The sequence below is a fragment of the Tetrao urogallus genome (assembly GCF_951394365.1).
Source record: "Tetrao urogallus genome assembly, chromosome: 9".
Lineage (NCBI taxonomy): Eukaryota > Metazoa > Chordata > Aves > Galliformes > Phasianidae > Tetrao > Tetrao urogallus.
In genome coordinates, this window is record NC_136822.1 from 8,985,579 (window position 1) to 9,009,146 (window position 23,568).

A 23,568-nucleotide genomic window follows, 5' to 3' on the forward strand; every position below is an offset into this window, starting at 1 on the left:
AGTGGAAATCATCGTTAAGAGTCAAGGACAGAGGAACAACACAAATCTGTAAAATGCTCTGGATTCACTCCTCAGAGAAATATGAAGGTGCCATGGATTTAATAGTTAGTCTAATTAGACTTGTGTCAGTAGAGGTGGGTTCAAGTAAGTGGCCCAATTCACACTGAAATTGTCAATTACAGTGTCAAGATTAAACTAGGTGTTTAATATCCTTGCAGCATCATTGGTCAGGTACAAAGCTAGTGAGATCAATATAAACTTACAAAGTAGGGAAATGGGAATTTGAGAATGATAAATTTTTTGTGACAGATAAAATCAAAGCTGTGGTCAGTATGGTGACTTCAATTATTCACTCAAATGTGACTCTGTTACAGAGCTGTATGTAAGGAATACAAATAACCTGAATGTAAAATGCCATGCAGACCTGGAAAAAAAAAATTACATTTACTAAAACTGGCTGAAAAATATGATTATGTGTTCCAGTGGGCACTTGAAAACTTGAGTTTGTTTTGACTAGGAATAAATGGTCAAAACATCTTTCAGAGGGAAATATATATATGTATTAATACATATATATTAACAACTTATATGTATATATATATAAGCTGTTTCAGATCATGCAAATCTCAGAGATGCTCAATCTATAAAATTGCTACAAATTATTACAAGAGCAGGCAAAAATATTGTGTTAATTTTAAAGTGGGTAGTGGTGCTGTACTAATGCTAATTATATTGAATGAATGATATACGTATGATATACATATAGGATACTATATGAATTACATAAAAATGATGGTTAGAAAAATTAGAATACAAGATACACAGAGACAACATAATAGGACTCTCATACTTAGTGAAACATATACAAAAATGTGGAAAACATTATGGTTTTTATGAAATTCTTAATTCATTTTGGCATTATAAAAATGAGATATAAAAGACCAAATGAGATATTGACTTTTTTTTTTAATTACAAGTGTAGTGGTGAAAGAAACACATTTGGCATTTATGAAACTGTATTCTAACATAACGGGTCTTTTCTTACTTATCTTCATCAATTTTATTATACACTTAGTAGAAATACTGTTATTTATCTGGAGTTCTTGCTTCCATCCTTACTGAAACTGGTTTGATTCAACTGTGTGTGAGGTAACTTCAGGAGAAGTGTTCCTCCATTTTCCTCTCTAGGTGCATCTGGATAACTCACTGGTTTTCAGTCTGACCTCAGAATAGTTGCATAATTACCTGATGCCATCAGCTTTGCCATCTTGTCGAGCTGATAAAGAACTATCCTCAACTGAAGGGTCCTCCACACAGTCTGGATCATAGAAAGAAAGAAGAAAGGCATTTCTGAATTCTTCTCAGAGAGGGTAAGATGAATATATATATATTTTGTGTGTGTGTGTGTGGGGGGGGGGGGGGGGGGAAGAGGGAAATAATTTGTTTTTTTTTTTTTAATTTGAGATTTTCTGGTGCCAAGTCTACCCATTAGTGTGGTTAGATGAAGATAAGAAAGAAAGCTCACTCTTAAAAAGTGGAAAGGAAATCTTCTTTTTAGCTAAGTGAAAATTTGACAAAAAAGAAGTAAGAATATATAAAATTAGTTCAACTGAGAGAAACTGTAAGAACTGGTAGATGGATGTAAAGAGCAGCGAACAGATCAACTGTTCTTTTCCTGTACTACCTCACCATAGATGAACAACACGTGTATCTGAGAACAGAAACCTGTGATGTACTTCTTAGGTGAATAGTAACTCTTTCTCTCCGTGTGTATTTATTTACACACATGTAACTTGCTGCCAGCTCTTTGTCCCAGAGTAGCTCTTAACTCACAAACAGAAAACTAGAAAATCATCTCCACGCTACGTAGAGTTTTGACATTTTCATGGCTCTGGTACCATAATTGGTATTGGAAATAACAGAGCAGAAGTGAGGTGTACTAATGATGCAGAGGGAAGCACAAAGGGATATGTGTTTGAGTAGCAGGAAGCAGGAACCCCGTTCTAGAATAGAACAACCTTGAAAAAAATTACCTAAACCCATATAATTCACCAAGCAGAAACAAGGAAATATCAGAGCACAGACTTACTGCATCTGACAGACCTTGCAATTATGAGAAAGGACAGCAAGCAAAACTCCCCTTAGTAAAAATTCACTGCGCCTATTACTGACATAACAAAAATAGGAAGTGGCTTTCTACATTTTTCCCTTAACTCAGACTACTCCTGTGCTGGCCTTTCTGATTTAGTTCAGCATACCGCAGACTGACCTACTTCAGAACAAGTGGGTCATGATGCAAGTTTAAATCAGGAAGCCTAAAACCCACTCTTCTCTGCAAGCAAGAGTGTGTTTGAGTCAAAAAACACTTTCTTCATACTATTCTTCTTAGGATGGTACTTTGGCTCAGGAAAATAGAGATCTGTTTCTGCCAATCTGTGTTGGCAGAAAGAACCCAAATTTCTCAACAGGAAACTCTTTGTAATTGTATTAACTTTGCATCATGCTATCCAGCTCCCTGCAGCACTCCAGATCAGTGTATTTTGCAGCCTTTCAAAGGCATTTGAATATTGTCTGATATTCAGTGAGGTCTACAGTACATAGCTGCTTTCTGCCATTCCTGCAAACTGCTTACAAAAGCAAAAATGCGTATGGGAGCAACTGATGTATGTTCTTTCCAACATCAGTACAGGATCTCCAAGATCCTGGAAGAATGTCTCCCTTTTTTTTTTTTTTCCCCTTTTCCCAGTGTAGATATTTTTGAATTCTTAATGGCGTGTGTATGGTCTTTGAAGATGACCTTTCCTGGTTTAGTGGCCATGTGCACCTTTTGGATGCTACAAAATCTCAGGCAATAATTTTACTTTAGTAGTCTAAGAACTTGGACTCGGATCAGGTTGCCTACCTGGGTGCATCATCAGAGTTCTTGCTTGCTCTGCCCTCAGGCAATTAATTGTGTTGAAGTGCTTCCCCTCACCATAGCTGTAATCTATGCTGCCTGGTCTCCGTGGGTAATCCTACCTCTGCTCAGCTGTAGTTCTGTTTTGTCAGAAAAACTTACTGTTAGTTACCAACTGTTTTGCACACAGGTCTGTCCTAGGGCACTCTGGGAAAAACCTCATCTCAGCATAGAATAGCTATTTAGTGCTCAGGAGGACAGCAATATTCTCTAGTTATTCTACTGGAGCAGAGTATACAGTGCCATCATGTCGGTGCCTTTATGTCACCAGGGAAGGGGGATGAGTGTCAAGGCCTGATTTGCCTGATGATAACTGCTCATGATTGCGTCGTGACTGCTTGTCACTCCAGGGTGAAGACAAGCTATGAGGCATTGCTTGGATGGAGATTCACAGGAAGAAGGCAAAGTGAGAACGTGCTGAGCCACCAGGTGCTGATGTCATGGGGCTCTGCGATCGTTCCACTTTCCTCGCCCCTGTGCAGACTGGGCTGTATTTGTCCTTCCTGAGTCTTATGAAAAATGGAAAAAGAAAAAAAAAAAAAGAAAACCTTATGGTAAATGATAAACAAAATCTTGAAAAAAATATTTCTGGAGAATGTCATAGTAATTGATGTAAATATCACTCTGAAGTGCAGAACTGAAAAGATGCATATAATAGTATTAAATTAAAGTAGCAAGTACTCCTCATTTTTGCTGTATGGTAGTACAAAACCTTTAAATTAGACTAAAAATGTAAATGTAAAGCTTCTAGTCGAGGGGAAGCAGAGGGGCAGGCTCTGATCTCTGTCTAGTGATCAGCAATAGAACTTGAAGGAATTGTGTGGAGCTGCGACAGGAGAGGATCAGGTTGAATACCAGGAAAAGGTTCTTTACCGAGAGGGTGGTCAGGCACTGGAACACCCAGGGAAGTGGGCACAGCCTGCAGAGTTCAAGAAGCTTCTGGACAGTGCTCCCAGACCTATGGCTCTGATTTTTTGGGTAGTCCTTTGGGTAGTCCCGGTGGAGCTGGGAGTTGGACTCAATGATCATTACAGGTTTCTTGTAACTTGTGATAGTCTATGATTTTAAATTCTAGTTGGTGTTAACTAATACTGAAGGTACCAAATAGGCTGCATGACTGTGTTTACAAAGAATGGAGAGGAAGGAGTTAATGTAGGAAGCATGTCCAGGTTCACTGTTAGCACCACTTTTGTTAGAAGAAAAATATTTATATTGAGAAATTTTAATCAGGACAGATAAGTATCGTGGTACACAAATTCAAAAGGCTGTGAGTCCACCAAGTCACATTTGAACAGGACTGTTCTATGTCAGTTCTGTTGGAAGGTTGTTTAGATTAATTGCTTTCAATAAAAATATTTCCCATCTGACTTGAGATAACTGACCTTCCACGTACAAATAAGACAAAAGATCAAACCAAAACTCCAGTCGTGTCGCACAGTAAACCTGGAATTGCCATTGTGTTTAACTTCCTGGCTTCCCAAGACCAAAGGGCTGCCTTCAAAGTCAACCTGCAGGGAGCCCCACATCTGCTTTGCAGAAGTCACGTATGCTTGAACACTGATCCGAACCCCCTCCAGGTGGCCCCATCGTTGCTGTGTGCTGTGAGACCCACGAAATGAAAACTTGTTTGCTGTTAAACTTGTTGCAGTTAACCTGCCTGGACCTGCGCAGGCCTTCTGTTGGGGTGTTCAGAGCGATCAGGACTAGCTGAGCGTGGAGACGGCAGAAAACGCTGCAGTACTGACTCTGAGGTGCCTGGCCAGACACAGCGGTACCACCGGCACCGACCAGGTGACGGCAGCCGGCGGCGCATGCGCGCAGGCTCTGTTTGGCCGTTGCCGTGGTAACGAGCCCTAGGCGGCGGAGATGGGGCTGAAGCGGCTGCTGCTGCGCTACTTCCCGCCGGGTGCGGGGCTGGGGCTCGCGGGGCGCTGCCGCGGGGCGGGGGTTGGTCCTGTGAGCGCGGAGCGGGTGTGTGCGCGCGGGGAGAGGCGGTTTCCCGCCGGGTGCTCTGTGAGCGCCGACTCTCCGGGCCGGAGCGGGTCGTGCACGTGTGGCGGTGACACCGCGGGGTGGGTGCTGCGGCTGCCCCGGCGCCTCGCAGCCTTGGCCGCACGAGAACGGTGCGAAAGTTCTTCCAAGTTATTCCTTTCTCCGGGAAGCGGAGGGGCGGCAGAGTTCTGCGAGCGGCTGTTTCACAGCGGGAAGTGGCGCGTTGCGCCTCCCGCTGGAGCTCGGGGCGCCCGCGGTGCTCTGCGGGCAGCCGGCAGCGCGAGCTGCTTTCCCACAGCGCGGGGAGAGTGAACTGCAGCGAGTGCCTTCGGTACGGCTTGCTTGAAAAGAGCGCTAGTAAAATAACGCAAAAAATACCCAGCCAAACTCATGAGCCTCCTTAATTTCTAGAAATGAAAATGGAGAGTAAATATTTTAAGTAGGGATGTTTAATATCCGTTATCTCTTCAGGATTGCTCAGCACTGCATGAGCGCCCGGCCTCCTGCTAGCCACGGGAACTGTGTACGTTATGGAATCCACACCATCTAATTAAGACATGTTTATAACTTTTTTATTTAATTTTTTTTCAATAAGGAATTATTCTGGAATATGTAGAAGGTGGTGAGCTGAAGACCAGATCTATAGATCTACTTGATCTAAGTCCTGAGTAAGTATTTATTTCAGAAAGCAGAGCTGTTTGCTGTTTTATAGCATTCACATACAACTGTATTTGACAGTTTTAAACATAATTGAGGTCAGTGATGTTTTTTTTCACTAAAACACACACACAGATAAGAAAATGCACAGTCAAATCATTCTCCTAGCACTTGAAATAGAAAATTTTGTATTCCATCCTGCTTTGTGCTACTGTTCAAAGTTAGAGCCTCTTGTATTTCTCACAGAATGCTAGTTACCAAGATGCCTATACTAAGCCATCAGAGACAGTGATTTTTTCCGTGTCTGACTTTGTAACGCTGCAGTGAGCAACAGTTAGGTCTTGTAATGCTACTTCAGAGTGTTTTCAAATAGTTGGTCTGACTCAGATCCCCATACGCTGCTTTACATGACCTCTGCTGAAATCACTGGAACTAACTGGATGTCAGTTCAGAGCTCTCCTCTTGATTCGTTAATCCTCATAACAACCACAAGAAAGTTAGTGTAAGACAGATAATTTCCTCTCTTGTGTTTGTGTGGAGAAAGTAAGAATCGTGTGTGGAAATGAAACAGAAAATTTCCTTTTGTTAGGAGCCTAATTGCTGTTGGGTTCTTTGAAAGAACAAGAGAACATAATCCAGCGATCTAATCATCTGCAGGTATTGAAAGAAGTTTCAGGATCGTGATGTATGTAAAGGTGAAGGATAGGCCACACTGAAGAATTAAAAATGCAGAGTGTGTTAAAGTACAGATTGAAGTTTAACAGAATATCCTTAAGTAACATAAAAGACAGAGATAGCTTAATGAGGAAGGAAATGAGGAAGGGAGCAGTCTTCAAAAACCTCTAGCTCTGGCTTGTGGGCAGTTGGAAGGCAGCAACTGGAAACTCTTCTGTCTTCCCCGTGAAGAATAAGATGTTTGTTGCACTGATAATATCGACTTAAGAAGTTACTGTGCTGACATTGCTTTAATACAGCTATATCTAACTCATGCACCAGCATTACTGACAATGCTGTGCAGTCAGTTACAGAATGTAGTATGTCACAGGATCAGAGGATTGTTTAGGTTGATCAGGACCTCCTGAGAACATAAAAAGTACAGGCAACTAGGACAGGTTGAACATGACTCTGTAGTTCGATTTTGAACATCCCAATAGCTGGAGACTCCTCAACTTCTTTGGGAAACTTGTCCTGTTGTTTGACCACCATCATGTCCAAAAAAGTTGTTGTGTTTTCTTTGTCTCTGGGGGAGAGGGAGTTGAATGGACACTGTATTTCCTGCTTTGTTGTTTTTGTTTTGTTTATGACCATCATCCTCTCAGTTGACACTACTGCAAGAAGTCTGGCTCTTCCATTCACTCACATCAAATATTTGTACACCTAAAAGTTATGGGACAACTCATGAACTTCCATGTCATATCTAGTGAAGTTTTTCATAGAACTCTTTTGCTGGCTTCCAACACCGTGGAAAGTTTATCAGGTTTTATGCAGATTTCAAACTGTTTCTTCTGTTTTTTTTTTCCACGTGAGTCCTTCCTCTAGGAAACCAAAATGAAGAAGAAAAAAAGCTAAGAGCCTTAGTCACAGTTTTGGTCATAACAGTCTACCTATGCTCTACTCAGCAAGCTCTCATAGGAAGAATTTCAAAACAACAACAACAAAAAATGGCAACTTTATTTAACGGTGGCAAAATCCATTGAGTTTGCGAGGCAGAAAGGCATGATGTTATATGGTTGTCTTTCTTAGTACAAACACTCAAAGGAAAGAGTTCTTGCAAGAGGGCAAAATTAGTAGTCAATGTAGCCTGCATATGCAAGCTAACATATCCACGTTTAAAAATTATGTATTTTTGTCTGCATGTCTACTTTGTCTTTTGTCTACTGTTCAGCACAGTACTCTGGATAAAATGAGTCATATTGTGAAAGACAAGTTGTCTTGTATTAGCAAGAGTATAAACACTAATAAAGACACTGACTAGTGGGGATGTTAGTGTCTCCTGTTCAGAGGCCTTAAATCATTGAAGTCTGAAAGTCAATTTTCTACTTATGTGCTGGCAGAAAATCTGGGCTTCCTCAGTAGTTGTAAGTGTGTGTTTGTGTTTTGACAGCTGGGTATTGTCAATCCTCTGTTTAATCATGGATGGCCCGGAGTCAGCAGTTTGATGATATGAGAAGATGAACTACTTCTTGGGTGCTCCATGAGCACTAGTGAACTGTGGACCATGATTTGGAAGTTGTTATAATAAATGAAAGTTACAGGAACAGACATACACTTGTGAAACCACAAAGAGAGATCATTTTAACACTCTCCACATCTTATTTATGTTGTTGCTACTTCATGGGTAATTCACTGGGAATTTATGAAGCTCCACTTTACTTCAAATATGCATTCCCAAACTGTCAGTTCTGGATGCACAGATCCCATGTCTGACCCTCTGTGGAAACCCTTCAAGAAAGTAAAGTTCTTACCAAGCTAAAATTTTTAAAAGTTAAATCTTACTGGAATGCTTTACTAAAGATGGACAGAGGTAAAGAAACCAGGAAAGATTTATTCATATTTCTGTAAGCCATTACACCATGAGATACATGCATATTGTTTAATTCCTTGCTTTAGTTTCTCTGCAAGAAATACGATGCTTGTATTTATAATTACCAGAAGATGAAATAGGCTTTTCTTTTTCTTCTTAACTAGCACAGATGTTATCGCCTTAGTAGAAGAAATTCAAAAAGAAGAACCTCTCATCACAGCTTCTTGCAAGGAACATGTCATATGTTTAGTACAAAGATTGCAAGAGAAACTAGGGGAACAAGAGGACCACAAATTCTATCTTTTTAAGGTCAGAAACATCTTTAAAATGACATTGGAGATTTTGAGGGTTTCAGTTGAAATGTTGTGATTATGTTTTTACAGCTGTGCGTTGTACCTGACAGCAAAAATTTGGATTTTATGACTAATTTCTTGGGTGTTTTTGATCATCTCTCTACTGTTTAGAGAGACTGAACCTGGCCTGGTTGTGCCTGTCAGGAATTTCCCCAGAAGGCCAGAGGTATAATTGTTCCAACTCACTATTTACACAGGCTTATGTATGAGGGTGTGAGACAAATAATTACCTTCCTTTACAAGTGACTCTGTGAACAAGCAACACCCATAGTTATGTTTAAAGAATGCAAGTAGAATCCAAATAATTAGCTGCTGGGAAAGGCCCTGAATATTTTTTATAGAATTGTGTTCTTGTTCTTCATTCTGTGGAACTTATATTTGTTTTAGGTATTCAGATGCATACAGTCATACCAGTTGTCATTACTTTCTGCCAGCCAAAAGATGAGCCAACAAACTGGCTAAAATAGCAGATTAGAAGGTTAGGGTTCATAAAAGCCTTATTTAGTGAATCCTGTCCATAGGACTGGAATAATACATGAAATAATAAGAGTTACTTGATCTTTTGTACTTGGAAAGCTGATGAAAAAGGTGATGTTAGTCATGTACTCAATATTGTTGATCTGAAAAATAATAATTTATTCAGCAGACCAGACGAGGAGATAATTTTAAGGGAATTATATGCCAACCCTTCCAAACATCATCTCAGCGTTGGGCCCAAGGCCCATAATAACACTGCTTAAGGAATTTTTGTCTTCTACATTACTCTTCATTCACATTTCTTTTCTTTGAGTAAGGGAATCATAGTCACTGTGTTCATGCTGTTTTGTGCTAAACTGATTTCCTTTTAAGCTGTAAATGTTTGAATACTGATGGTTTGATCTCAGCTTACAAATTGCAGTTTGTAAGTTTATTTTATAAATAGGAAGCTTTTTAAGAACAATGACTAGAGCGACCTTTTGGGTCTCCAAATCCAGGATTTAGTCTGTCAGAAGACAGTAAACTTAACTGTATTTAACTGTGCAAAATAAAATAAAATTACTTCTAGAGATTGCATGTTGCAATCAGAAATAACTAAATGTTCTGCCTTTATTGTGTCAGCAGATGGCAATGTCTAGCTGTTAAAATTGCTGGTCAGTACTGCTTGTTACCCTAAACATAAGAGGGAGAAGGGAGAGCTTGAAATGTTGCCATATACATATAACGTATTATAATTTCAATTCTTCTGACCAGAATTGCACATCTGAGTAAATAATACAAAAGATCTGTGCATTCAACCTTGAAAACAGAGCACTGTGTGTATAACAAGGCTTCTTAAATTTTAAGCCTTTCTTGTGCTTTAAGGTATGCCCTCAGCTGTGCTAATGACTTCATTTTCACAACCTTTTACATTTTTTTTTGCTCATCACAGAGACTGACAAATACTCAATTGCATGTCCAAATTTCAGAATAAATAATGTGCTTGTTGTTTGTTGTGTGTAGAACTATGTTTGATTAATTTGGAAATACTCCAAGCAGGGAAATCCAGTCAGTTCTGGCTTAATTCTTTCTCTCAAGTAGCTAGAAGTACATACTTTTCTGTGCATGTAAATGAAACACAAGTTTCAGACTTCTCTGAAATACTAATACAGGAGATCAGTATGAGCAAGATTTTTTTTTTCTTTCCCAAAACGATGTTCAGTGTTTGCATTGTTTGGAAATAAATATTTTTTCCCGTTGCACAAGAGCATAATCTTAAGAGGGCAGATAGGCACTGATGTAAACCCATCCTTTTGTTATTTCCAGTAATTGTGGCAATAGTGTATTGTTGGTCACACCACAGAGAAGCAAGCCACGGTAACAAGCTCTCAGATTTGAAAATGCTGGGTAGCAATGGCATGCCATACTGATTGGCATACATCTTAGGGACTGCTGTAACTTGCAGAACTGAGGTATGTTTGTAATATCAACCTAGGATTTGATTATTACATCATTTGCACAAGCTGTTCTTGCAGGCTTGGAGTTCTGTGACTGAAGCTACTACAGCACTGGAAGCTGAAAGAATAGTGTTAATTCTGTGATCTGAAATTTAACATTAGCCTACCTTTTCTGTATCTCTCTCTCTCCTTTGCCTGATCATTGTCATTTCCCTTCCATCAGTTTCTACTTTTCTGACTTGAACATCTCTGACCTTCCTTTGTTTTCCTCTCTGAGACAGGCAACTAAGAAAGCTAGAGATTGTAGTAATGTGTCAGTGATTAAATAGCATTGCTCATAAATGTCTTCTTCATTCATGGTGTTGCAGAGAAGACCTAGTGGACCACTGCTGTACTTTTAACACTCCTTCACTGTCAGCAGATGCTGTGATTTCCCATGTTATTATAATATTACTCTTCAGACTTACGCTTGTAATAGGCTTAAGTTGTTCAAATGTAAACAAATGCTACATGTTAGTCAGTCAAACATTCCTTCGTTGTCATTTTCAAAGTATTGTGACACACTGACTTTTAGCTGAAACTATTTTTGTATATGCTTGTAGACTTCAGTCTGCTACTGTAGGTACAGGGTAATGTATTTGAAGCACATATAGTTGTCTGATTAAAGGGTCTTTGAAACAATGTTAGAAAAGCAGTAGACTCTGCAACCTAAACAAAAAAGGCAGAAATCCATTTTAAGTCCCTTCTTTGAATTTTGTTTGGATAAGTAACTTTGTTATGGTTCTCTATGCTTTTCTGTCATGATCTCATAAGATAGAGCTGCAATCTGTTTTTGTTCTTTCTGTTTTTGGAAACAAAATCATATAATAGCCAAAAGCATCCTATGTATGACGTACATATTTCAAAATACTCAGTTCCGTCAGATCTGTTGTTTTACTATCTAAGGCTTAATTGTCATATTTTTTCATCAATGATGTCACCAGGCATTTGTTTTTGGCCTTTCAGACATGGCCTAGGGCTGTTTCACTGGTCTCAGAGAGAGCAGAGGAGAAGTAAACATTGGGAAAAGGCACTTCATTCAGGTGAAATAAGAATCTGAAATCAATACCATGTAATATCTGCAGCAATAATCTGCTGAGGCATGGGTGGTTTTTGTTTTGCCTTTGTTTCGGTGAGGGGTTGATGTATTACAGACATAACTGCTAATCTGAAAGGAGGAGGAGAAAATACTGACCTATTGAATATTTTGAGGAATTTGATTTTTTACTTGTTTTTAAAATATACTTTCTTATATATATAAATACTTCCCTCTCTTGTGCCCTTCCCCTTCTATTTCAGGTACTAAGGGCACATATATTGCCACTGACAAATGTAGCATTCAACAAATCTGGTTCCCGGTAAGTTCTCTTCAAACTTTAGATATGTAATACCTAATTGAAGTCTTGTACTTGTAAATTAAATTGTAAGTGAAATTCAGTGCTTGCATCTTTTTGCTGTTTATGAACAACTTCAGGTGTGATTGGGGATTAGATTTTCATCTTCTATAGAAGAACCAATGGGAGATGCCAAAATATAGTGGGTGAGATTCAGCTGATGTCTTTTTCTTCTTCCAAGATGACAGTTATCGATGATTACCATATTTCATAAAAAAGGACCTTGGTGGCAACAGAGCAAGTATCACTAAAAGCTCAGAAAGTCATTGGCATAAACTCTTTGGGGCTTTCACTGTTGTGGATTTCTGTCGTGACTGATTTCACTAAGAGCCTATGCCTAATTGTTTTTTGATTTGTGTCTTGAAAATCTGAAAACAGCAGCTTGTGTTTTAATTAAGTATACTAAAGATTTGAAACAAGGGTTTTTTTATCGCTAATATTACAAAGGAAAAAGAAGAACCACCTCTGTGGTCATTAGTCAGTACTTTAGAAATAATGAAAAGATTCGGAGTCTGAGATAAAGATAACTGAAGTCTGTGGAAGTCACTTATTAGAGTAAGTACAGGAACAGCATGGTATTCACAGTAAATAAATTTCTCTTTGTTTTAGCTTTATCACAGGAAGCTATGACAGAACCTGCAAAGTATGGGATACTGCGTCAGGAGAAGAGTTGCATACACTAGAGGGACACAAAAACGTTGTTTATGCAATAGCTTTTAATAATCCCTATGGGTAAATACATTTTCTCTAAGATAAATCATAATTGATAATTTAAAATAAGATGGACCGTCTCAGTTCAGATTCTAAGTTGGAAAAGTTCAACTGCAGCTGATCACCATAGGATGACACTGTATGTTATTTGTATATACATTTATACATTTAGGAACATTTTCTGCTTAAAGTATATTTAGAAATTCAAAGCTTTTGTTACTTCAGTTAAGGAAAAATAAAATCATAACAAAAGTGGGTTTTTCCATTTTTTGTATTGCATGCATATTAAGCATTCACTGTGATTTAAGACATAATACAAATGTGTCAGAGATGAGTAGTTTCTATAAAATCCACAGGGTGCCACTGTATGGATATCAAATATGCATACGTGCATCTTCTGTTTTATGCAGTTACTGTTTGCCTTAGGTCAAAATTGTCACCTGTTAGATGAAGGGAATTTCTTTGCATACTGAAGTTTTCTTGTAATTTTCTGCATTAGGGAGCTTTTGTATAAGTAAATCATTTTGCCTCTTTTCAAAATGAGATAGAAATTATTTCCTGTTTGTTTTATATAGTTTACATGAACTGATGTATGACAAAAATCTGTGCAAAGATCAGTGGCTAGACTACAACATAGAAGTGTAGAAGTGATGCATCCTGAGGGGGATCCTTGAGCTACATTTAAATTAAAATTTAAATTAAAAAACAACTTTCTGCTACTAATCTTTAGGCTCCAATACCATCTCTTTTGCTACATTTTTTTGGCACCTCACTTCAGTTCTATTTTAGCTGCAATTACTCACAACTCTTGCACTAACTTAAGTGGGAGCAGAGCTCACCCTCTTTTCTACTTATAAAAAGCAGATTCTAACAGTGTACAAACAAACCAACCCTACTACTTGAAATAAGGCAGCTTTTAAATACTTCTGGAGGTACAGCAGAAAACTTCATGACTAATGTTACTCATAGTTTAGCTGTTATTTTTTCTCCTTAGTGCAACTTCTGTTTGTGAAATCCTGCTCTAGGATCTTGTAGTACAGCAGAATGCATGTGAGAGCATAAAGCCTTTCATGCAATTTCCTGCAAGGAACTCCAGATTCATTCACCTCTGTCTCATGTTGAGCTGCACAGAGGGACTGGCTGCTGGCTGGAGTGGTGGCAGTTGCCCTTCATTATGTTCACACAAGCAGAGGCAGAGAAGGTCCCAGCTGCCATTCTCTGCTTTGCAAATCTACACAGGAACCGTTGCTATTTAATGAATATAAACTATTGCTAAACTAAAAGCAAGAGTTTGAAGAAATATACTTTCATGCTTTGAAGACTAGATATTGTTGCTGTGAGTTCTACTGTGAGTCTTTGAAGTTAGATTTTTTTCCTTCTAAATAAAAGCAGTGCTTTTCCATTTAGTGACAAGATTGCCACTGGATCTTTTGATAAAACCTGCAAATTGTGGAGTACTGAAACAGGAAAATGTTATCATACTTTCAGAGGACATACTGCAGAAATAGTGAGTGTGAAAGGATATTTCTTATTCCTTTATGACACCATGCATGTCTTTGGGTTCCATGTCTCTGTGAGTCCAGTGGATTTAAGCAGGAGCTTTGGAGTAAGGGTCTTTTGCATTCCAAATGAACAGTCAGAAGAGCCTTGTAATTTTTCTGTAAGTCATGAACTATTAAATTAGTTCAGACTGTTCTCTTGTTTAGAAATATTGTGACTTTCTTTTGAGAAAATGTATATAAATTATCTGCTTTCCCTTTTCCCACTTTCTTCTCTTCAATGTTTCTTGCTATAGGTATGTTTATCGTTTAATCTTCAAAGCACGTTGGTGGCAACTGGAAGCATGGATACCACTGCCAAATTATGGGATATAGAGAAAGGAGAAGTAGTATTTACTTTAAGAGTATGTTTCATTCTTTATGTTTTTAAAGTTGTTCTTGCTTTTAAGAAAATTTTCTGTCTCACAAAATATTGCTACTGTTTCAAAATGTTCTGAGAATTTCTGTTACCAGGTAGTCCCATAGTGACCACAGTTAGAAAACATCAGGAAAACTTGAAGAGAATGATAAGAACATGGTGTTTTTTAAGGAGTCCTATTTATCAAAAGACAGGTCTTCTCATTTCAGCGACATTACTTTTATAGGATGGAATGCCTTCCACTGCTAATTAAAATGTTGCTATACAACAATTTATCACCTCCTCTGAAGTAACATAAAATAACTCTAAGAAAAATCAGTGTCAGAGGTTGCATCTGCAGAGATTATCTTCCTGTAAACATCAGCATGAGAAAGCCATCCAATTACCCGTAGGTTGTGATTTATCTTTGCTCTACAAGCAGAAGAATACTATTCAGTTACCAGTAGATTATGATTTCTTTTTGCTGTACATGATTTGCTAGGATTTTACTTGTTATGATTGGCTGGCATTGTTTCCAATTTTTCGTGATTAAATCCTAAGTAGTACATAGAGTACCAGCTTCTTCCTTGGTGTAGGTGGCCTATAGAGTGGGGAAGGCATTTTCTTCCCTTTGGCTTTCTCTCAGAGCCCTTAGGAGAGAAAAGAGCAGTGGAATGTGTGAATGTACAAATATGTACACATTTTACATGAATGCAAAAAGATGCTTATGCTCATTTTTCCAAGCCTCTCCACTGAGACCAGAGACAGGCCATACCGTAATTTACTGTAAATGAATCAGCTGATTTCAGTATGCATTGGTGAACAAATGTGATTCTCCTCAAATGAAATATGGAAAATATCAGTCACTTCACTGGTTATTCACCTATCACCAGCAATTGCTCACTGCTTAAGCAGTGTGCCTGATTTTTTTCAGGTGTTGGGATATTGACTCACTGTCCAATAGAGCTTTCTGTTAAAATTGTGATATACTGGGCAAGACAGTAAATAATATTCTGAAGTGGTGAAGAACTGTGCTGCTGAAAAGTTAAGAAGTTAATAGAAAAGTGGTATTTGCATTCTCAAACTCCTTTTTTGAAATTCTCTTAGGGTCACTCAGCAGAAATTGTTGCATTGTCTTTTAACACCACTGGAGACAGGATTATCACCGGCTCCTTTGACTGCACAGTAGGAGTGTGGGATGTTGTCACTGGCAGGTACTAAAATACTAATAAATATCATTTTACACTGCATATTTAATGAAAAATGAGAGAGAAAATGTTGAACAAATGAAACACATTACAGACGGTGTATTTTTGCCTTTTTTAGAGTATGTATTACTTCATCTTTTCATTTTTTTTATTCAGTTCCCTTTGTTCTTCTAGAAAGAAGTGCTCTCACCAACTGTTTTTGTATGCAACAGGTTTAGATGCGTGAGCACTGAGGAGGCAGACACAATGGGTAGACCATAGTGGATGCTCCAAACAGGAAAATATTTCATCAGCATGGAAACTTGTGGTTTTGTCGGTGTCTAGAATTTCTAGATGGAACCAACTATTTAAGTTAAAATAATAATAATTTTAAAAAAACTATCATATTTCATGGAAAATTTGTGTAGTCACATTGACTTTAAGTAACAGATGGTCCACTTTCCTCCTCACACTCCTGTATCTCAGTATATATTTATGAAGAGGAGAAAATTTGATCCCACTCACTGTAGAGAACAAAATGTCTAGATTATAATGCCAACAAATAATAATTAAATAACTAAATATGAGCTTGTTGTATTACCCTGATAAATCCTTGTGTTTTTTCAACTGGAAACTCATTGTAAGCAGAATAACAAAATAATTGTTCTGATTATTGACAAGGTAATTTATGAAGATAAATATTCTATTGTTTTTTTAGAGGTATAACTGCTTTGTTTTTTTCTTTTCTTTGTGAAAACAAGTGAAATATCTCTGAAATTAATAAATAAAAGAAAAGTGTGTGTATAGTGATGTCTTGGAGAAAAACCCAATGTGTTTCCATTTAAATGGAACGTTTTACATTGCATTTCACCTGTATGTTTTCTGGGTTCTTCCTAATTCTAAATCCGATAGATAATGGTTCTGTGCTATTTATTCTGCTTATTCAGTGGAGATTTACACTTAGGCCGTGGATTGTCCTTTTCAAGATTTGGAAATTAAAGTTTTTTCAAACCTTTTCAAGATTAAATATTTTGGGTATTAGCTATTACAGTAACAGCAATCCTGCTGGCCAAATAATATGTTCACAAAATTCTGAATTTCGCTGCTCTCTGTTTGTTTATTTGGTATTACTGTAGAAAGATCTGTAGAATACAAGCTTCACATTTTTAAAAAGAGAAGAGTCTATAAAACAACATGAATATAATTGAGCTTTTGTTGTCAAACAAGTAGAGGATTCAGTTGCTCTAGAGATTTGCTTTATGAACTGTTCATTTAGCATATATATTAATTTAGTTACCCTTACACATCGCATGTGAAGATTTCAGATACTTAAACTCATTTGGTTGTTTTTCTAGCCATTAGTTTATCCTTTAGTTGAAGCTATTTTCTATTAACGATACAATATTATTAACATTATGATAAAAACTAATCCTTTAATAAACACACCAATTAATCATTTTCACTGTTCAATGCTTTATAGGGTTCATTAATTCATAGTAAGCAATAGTGGCTAATTGTACCACTCTACTCAGCTAAAGCTGTTTGAACAATTTCATGGAACTAGTATTGTCAGTCTTTGAGCAGCAAAAAGTTTAGGATTAATGAAGATTAGACATCATATTTCAGTTTGGCTGTCATTTGCCTGTTACTTGGGTACAAGCTCATGTTAAGTACCTGATTAAGTTCCATTGGACCTTCATTGGATTTTATAAAAGATTTAGATTGAATAGTTAGTGATATGGAGTTTTGAAAAGACACTGTTTATAGTTAATTCAAGCAGAATATTGGGAGAGTAATGTGGAAAAACTTGGTATACGTGCTTTGTATCTAGATGAACAGAATAAATCCATCTCTGGCACTGAAAAGTCATTTCACTGGCAATACAGTCTTAAAAGTAGTTTTGGAACAGAAGAAAGGGAGGACTCTTTCATTTGATTATTTACTGCCTCTTTGTCTCAAGGAGTAAAAATGGAACTAATGCAGTACTGGGGTGCTAAATGAGCTGCACCACTCCATTTGATTGCTTTAATGGCTACCATGGGGAAGATTTGACACCTTACCTATGACATTTTGTAAGCTTGATTATAACTTATATTGATATATCAAAATATACACAAAATATATGAATTCTCTTTTTTGCAGAATGTTGCATATTTTAATAGGCCATCGAGGAGAAATTAGCAGTGCACAGTTCAACTGGGACTGTTCTCTTATTGTCACTGGATCAATGGACAAAACATGCATGGTAAGAAAGTTGAGGATGCACTGAACACCCAAGTACATAAGCTTTTTTACTATGCATTATAACGCATTGAATAATTTGTCTGTTTTTGTATAGAATTTGGTGAGTCCCTGTTTTTGTTCAGAAAACCACGTTAGACTATTTAAAACACTTTAATGTAAGTTAATAACAGTGAAGTTAATAATTTCACCCAGTGAAGCTAAACTAAAGGGTGATCTTTGACCATTACAACTTATTTATATTTTTAGTGCAAAAAAGGACTACTTTGCAGTTCATGTCCTTGAGTCTTACTCTTTTTATTTTTTTTCCCATGATACTTGTGTCACAAACATCACGTGTGACTTTTTGCAGGTCACTAGGAGCTAGTTCTTCATTTGGATTGTTTCTAATGAATGCCTGTGATTGTTAGTGTTAAACTGCAGAAGGATTATGTTTCAGTGGTGAGAGATTGTCCATTTCTCATCTGAATACAATTGAAATAATATTGACGAGGAGGTGCTCAGCAGTTTGACAAATGTACTGTGCCAACATTTAAAAACAAGCACCCACATCTATGACATCTTTGTTTTACTTGCTGTAAAACAGACAAAGCTGTAACTTTTCCAAAATCTACCTCTTCAGAATCAGAAGAGACTCAGAGTATGTAGGAATCAAATGTCTGACTTTCTTCTGAGCCCACTATACCATGTGTAATAGCTGGACACTGTGAAAGACATTCCTCAGGAGAAATTATTGGAGTATCATACAAAGAGATGTTTTTAAGTGTGGTGCAGTCACCTTCCCAACCACAAAAATTCAAAATGCCCATATTTTGGAAAATAAAAAAAAGCAAAAAAAAAAAGCCACCTGCTCTTCACTTTCTTTAGGTAGCACAAGCATATTGTAGCGCTTTAGACAGACAATTATTCTTTTCCTCAATTTGGGCTCTTGTATCTCTTTGCTGTATTTTTTTGAATTCTTTTCTGTTTAGTTTTTTATGGAAGCTTTCTCATTGTCTTACTGATACATAAAACTCTGTCTTTTCTAAATGGAAGAACATTATTTTAAACTAATACATACGATTCCTTAAAGAATTTGTAACTGAATGCAAAACCTATGAGTTTCTTCATGAGTTTTTCATTTCAGTGAAGTCTGATTGAATAATTATGTATTTTTAAGGTTCATTGAAATCAATACACTGAAATACAAAATATGCAGTGCTTCATTAAGCTGATAAAACCATGACTCTTTATTGATTTATATCCAGGTTTCATGTTAATACATTCATTCAGGCCTCAGAAAGTACTTATACATGTCACTTAGTTGATCAACTAGCTATCTATTAAGTACATTAGTCAAAATAAGCAAAAAAAAATAGCCTTTATTTGCGTATGCAGCTGTGGAACGCTATGACTGGTGCACATATAGCAACTTTAACAGGTCACAGTGATGAAATAATGGATGTCTGCTTTGATTATGCTGGCCAGCGTATTGCAACTGCCTCTGCTGATGGTAAGTGAAGTGACTGGAACTACTATGAAAATATCTTTGTCCTTTCCTTTGTTTTGCTTGATCAAAGCAGAGTATTATGAGTCGGAACTATAGGTCAGATTCTGTTTGTTGCATTATGCAAAGTTTTGCTTAAACTTTGGAATTTCTCCCCAATGAAAATTTTCACTATTTAGCATGCCTACTTTTTTTTTTTTTTTTAGGAATCACAATAAATAATTTTCTGTATTCATCTGCACATAATGATAATACCATGTTCTCTTTACACATTATTTTGATTTTGCACTTTCAGGAACAGGTTACCAGATGATGGGGAGCACTATTAGGATCTCATCTGCTGTAGTTACAAAATTAATGCTTAAGACAACATAAAAAGTTTTCTGAAATGCAATCAGTAGCTCATTAAATATAATTAATAGCTTACTAAATAGAATGTATATCTGAAATAATCTTTGAAAGAAAGCGTGTTAGGATTGTCATGTATTTCCTTTGAAATCAAACCTGAGGATATGGTCCTTCTGGTCTTACTACTCTGTTCTTATTTAAATACATACTTAACAATAACAAATAGCTCCTAATCTACTACAACAGGATCAGGAAGAGTCTACAATGCAGAAACAAAACAGTGCATTGCAAAACTAGAAGGGCATGGAGGTGAGATTTCAAAGGTAAGTTGTATGTGATTTTATCTTTTCTAATTTAATTATGTGTAACATCCAAGCCACCACTAATTCCATGACACAGAAATACTGTTAAAGAACGAGCACAAGCATTTGAGTATCTTGGTAAAGAAGGCTACTGCCTTCTGAGATTTTTAGCATCACCCTTATCGCTCACTTCCACCAGACCTCCTGCTCTTTACTGCTTTTGTTTCTCTGCACACCTGATTTATGGAATGGAAACAAAAGAGCATATTTCTGTGGGAAAATACATGGTGCCTAAGACACTTGGAAGCTCAGAGCCCATTTCAAGATCCACTTGGTCTTGAGTTCACTCATGAAGTTCACTGAAATACTTGTAGAGCTCAGCTGTAGATGCTGAAGTTCGGCTCCAAATGAATTTAGCTGCTTCCAGAAGTTTGAATATTATTTTTAAAAATGTTATTTAATGCTTGTGAGTTTTCCTTATTCTTTCAAATGGATAGCTTTCATGTAAATATGCACTGTATGTGCTGTAAGAGTGTGAGTGCTAGGGAGGGTATCCATCAGGATCCTCAGGGCTGGTATGATTTCTTTGCTGCAAGTGAGAATCCACTTATCTGGGAGCATGCTGAAAAGGTAATCTGTTTGTGCAGATGTTCTGTGTAGCTGTGATCACGTGGGATGGTTATTCAGGGGAACAGGCATTTTGCCCTTAATAATTAAGCAATAATGCATTATATAATAAACCTGATATTGTCTGGTTAGTTCTTAAAAAATATGTATAAATCTGATTATCAGGAAATGAATGCAATTTAGGGAGTGAACCTTTAACAAAATATGAAGACATACTGAAGAATAAGTTGCCTTCAGTGGGAGTTTGGATATTACAGATATATATGTTTTTTAAAAAAGATGTCCACAAAATATGCATATATTTTACATTGAAATAGTGATAATGTTTAAATGAAGTTGTTACAACAACAGCAATTCTGATCTTGGGGGATAATGATCTGAAATCTTGATCCTTTTGTGTGGTCATTATATATGGACCTTTGTACAAAATTTCCAGCCACATAATTCTGCCAGTGGCGATGCTAATTTTAGCAGAAAAACTGACTGCATTATTTATTGTCTTCTGCTTTCATTTTCTAATCTCTAGATACGCTTCCTTTTCCAGGCATGTTAACATGGTAAGTAATATAATTATTTTCTGTATTTTTTAAAGATATGTTTCAACCCTAAGGGCAATCGTATTCTAACAGCCAGCTGTGATAAGACAGCTCGACTCTGGGATGCTGCTACTGGACACTGCCTTCAGATATTAGAGGGCCACACTGACGAGATATTCTCCTGTGCTTTCAATTACAAAGGCAATATAATCATTACAGGTAACTAATGTATCCCAAATTATCTTTTTTCTTTCCTTTGTTTTGAAACACGTTTTCAATTTTATTGTGCTAAAAAAAATAGAGTCTGCAAAGTGTTGTGGGGCCACTCCCAAATGTAGGTTGCCAACAATTGCTTACAGTCAAGAAAAGCTATAACTTACTTTGGAACTGAAGCTTAAATGAATATGGCTGTGAAAAAAATTGTACCAAAGCACCTGTTGGCAAGTAGTAGCCACAGAGCAGTGTCTAAGTCATGCTCTTGTACTGCGCTACTGTGAGGGAGCTCTGGATGAGGAAGATGCAACGCTTTTTCTAATGAGAGCGTACCTTCTGGTTACAGAACAACGCAGCCTGTTCAGGTTTCAGTTACTTCAGACAAAAATTCCCTGTGTGGGAAAATGTGAGCAGGTTTTGTGACCGCTTGGACCTTTGCACTGAACCCCCTAAATATCCACGTGCAAGATGATCTCAGTGAAAAACACTGCTGCAGGGCCTGCTGTCTTCTGCTAGTCATGGACAGAAAAATATTGTCCTTCTGGTTTCTCTGTTTTCCAGGTAGCTGGTCAATTGAGTTGTTAACAAAGTTGAGTGTGTTGTGCAATACAGCTAAATAATTCCCTCAAAATATGTTTATTACTAGGGAGCAAGGATAACACCTGTAGAGTATGGCACTGACTGAAGACAAGGAAAGATCCAGTGTGGTATGTGCCTACATCCTGAGTTCCGTAGTCAATAAACTCAGTTTCAGATATGCTTTACTTTTAGTCATTTGTTGTGTTTCTGCTCTGCTCAAGTAGCCAAGTTACTTCAATTTTTGTAGGTTTGAATTGCTGATTCCTGGTAGCTAAAGATTCACAGAATAGTTAAATTTCAAAGAGCCCTCTAGAAATTGGCTAGTCCAGTAATCCTGCTCAAAGCAGTGTGAGCTCAGCATGCTGCCCAGGAACACAACAGTGACTTTTGGATATCTCCAAGAATGGAGATTCAACAATTTCTCTGGGCAACGTGCTCCACTGTTTATCAACCTCACAGTAAAAAAAAAAAAGATCTCTATTTCATTCCTGTTTAAATGGAATGCTTTCTTTGTTCCTGTTTCCTGCCTGTTGCCTTTTCACACAATACCACTGGCTCCATTGTCAGTTATCTGAGAGAAGCTAATGTATCAATGAATCCAGTAGGATGCTCCTTTTCTTTGTTTCTTCTGTGTCATTGTTTCCTTGTAACCTTTTAAATAAACAAAAAACCAAACAGCACTACTGTACTCTCAAGAGTGAAAGATGTGTTGTTAGATACCCGTTTTGAGTACTTTTTAAAAAAAATTGTATTAAAATATTGAGTTAAAATGCTAGGGTTTTTTTGTTTTGTTTTTTTTTTTGTTTTGTTTTGTTTTTGTTTGTTTTTGTTTTTGTTTTTTTTTACTTGTAATATAATGTCCTGCTTGATATTTCCAGGAACAAACATTAGCTACCATTTGTGAGCTGCATTACTATTAAACTACTGCTTGCCTGCTATTTACACCGCTTGCCCACGTCTTTTCATTTGTCTTTGCTCATCCTCCATTCTTCCATTCTTCTGTGCAGTAAAACAAAAGATAGTTTAAGTGGTGACTCTGAATACAGACAGTGTAAAGAAAAACTGTGCATCAAAGATTTGGAGCTAAGGATCACTACATGAGCTGTGAAGTGGATTCTGAGCATAAACTCTCTTTGGAAGTACATTTTTGCTTAATCTTTCAGGTTGTGTTCTTTTCTGCTTTCTATTCTAATTTTTCTCTTATGCTATGCTAGATTCTCAATGAATCAAACATCTGTGGTAGTGTTTGACTTCCAGGTCTTGCCATATTTTTTAACCACAAAATTGTGATGGGGCTGTGGTTCTACAAACTGAGCACTGAACTGGGATGCTCCCTGGTCTTTATTTCTGTTTCTCTCTAGACTTGCTGAGTGAATAGGAGTGCTTTTCAGTCTAAGTTATCTGGGCTTCTTGCTCAAATGTGAAATGCTTTCACATCTCGTATGATTCACAGCACGGCTGAAAAGTGTGCTGACTCATAAAACCTTAAACAGTACTTTCCAGTACACCATCATATGAATGGTTTCTGCACCTTAAGGTAGATTTAATAAATTATGAACATTAGCAGTGCATTCTATAGATTCATCATCCTGAAACCATTCTTTGCCAGTGAAA

At 37.2% G+C, this 23,568-nt stretch overlaps 1 protein-coding gene across 1 annotated transcript; it reads left to right on the forward strand.

Annotated features, from left to right (window-relative positions):
• Window positions 1-4,767: 4,767 nt before the first annotated feature.
• DAW1 (dynein assembly factor with WD repeats 1) lies at window positions 4,768-22,056 on the forward strand (the record flags this gene model as incomplete). The annotated part of the gene is given in 18 exon segments (XM_079539867.1): window positions 4,768-4,800; window positions 4,804-4,938; window positions 4,940-5,021; window positions 5,024-5,071; window positions 5,074-5,166; window positions 5,169-5,204; window positions 5,544-5,616; window positions 8,294-8,438; window positions 11,734-11,792; window positions 12,438-12,560; window positions 13,947-14,046; window positions 14,335-14,442; window positions 15,543-15,649; window positions 17,765-17,867; window positions 19,241-19,355; window positions 19,944-20,020; window positions 21,219-21,381; window positions 22,022-22,056. Coding segments are annotated over 18 exon segments (1,635 nt in total).
• Window positions 22,057-23,568: the final 1,512 nt, after the last annotated feature.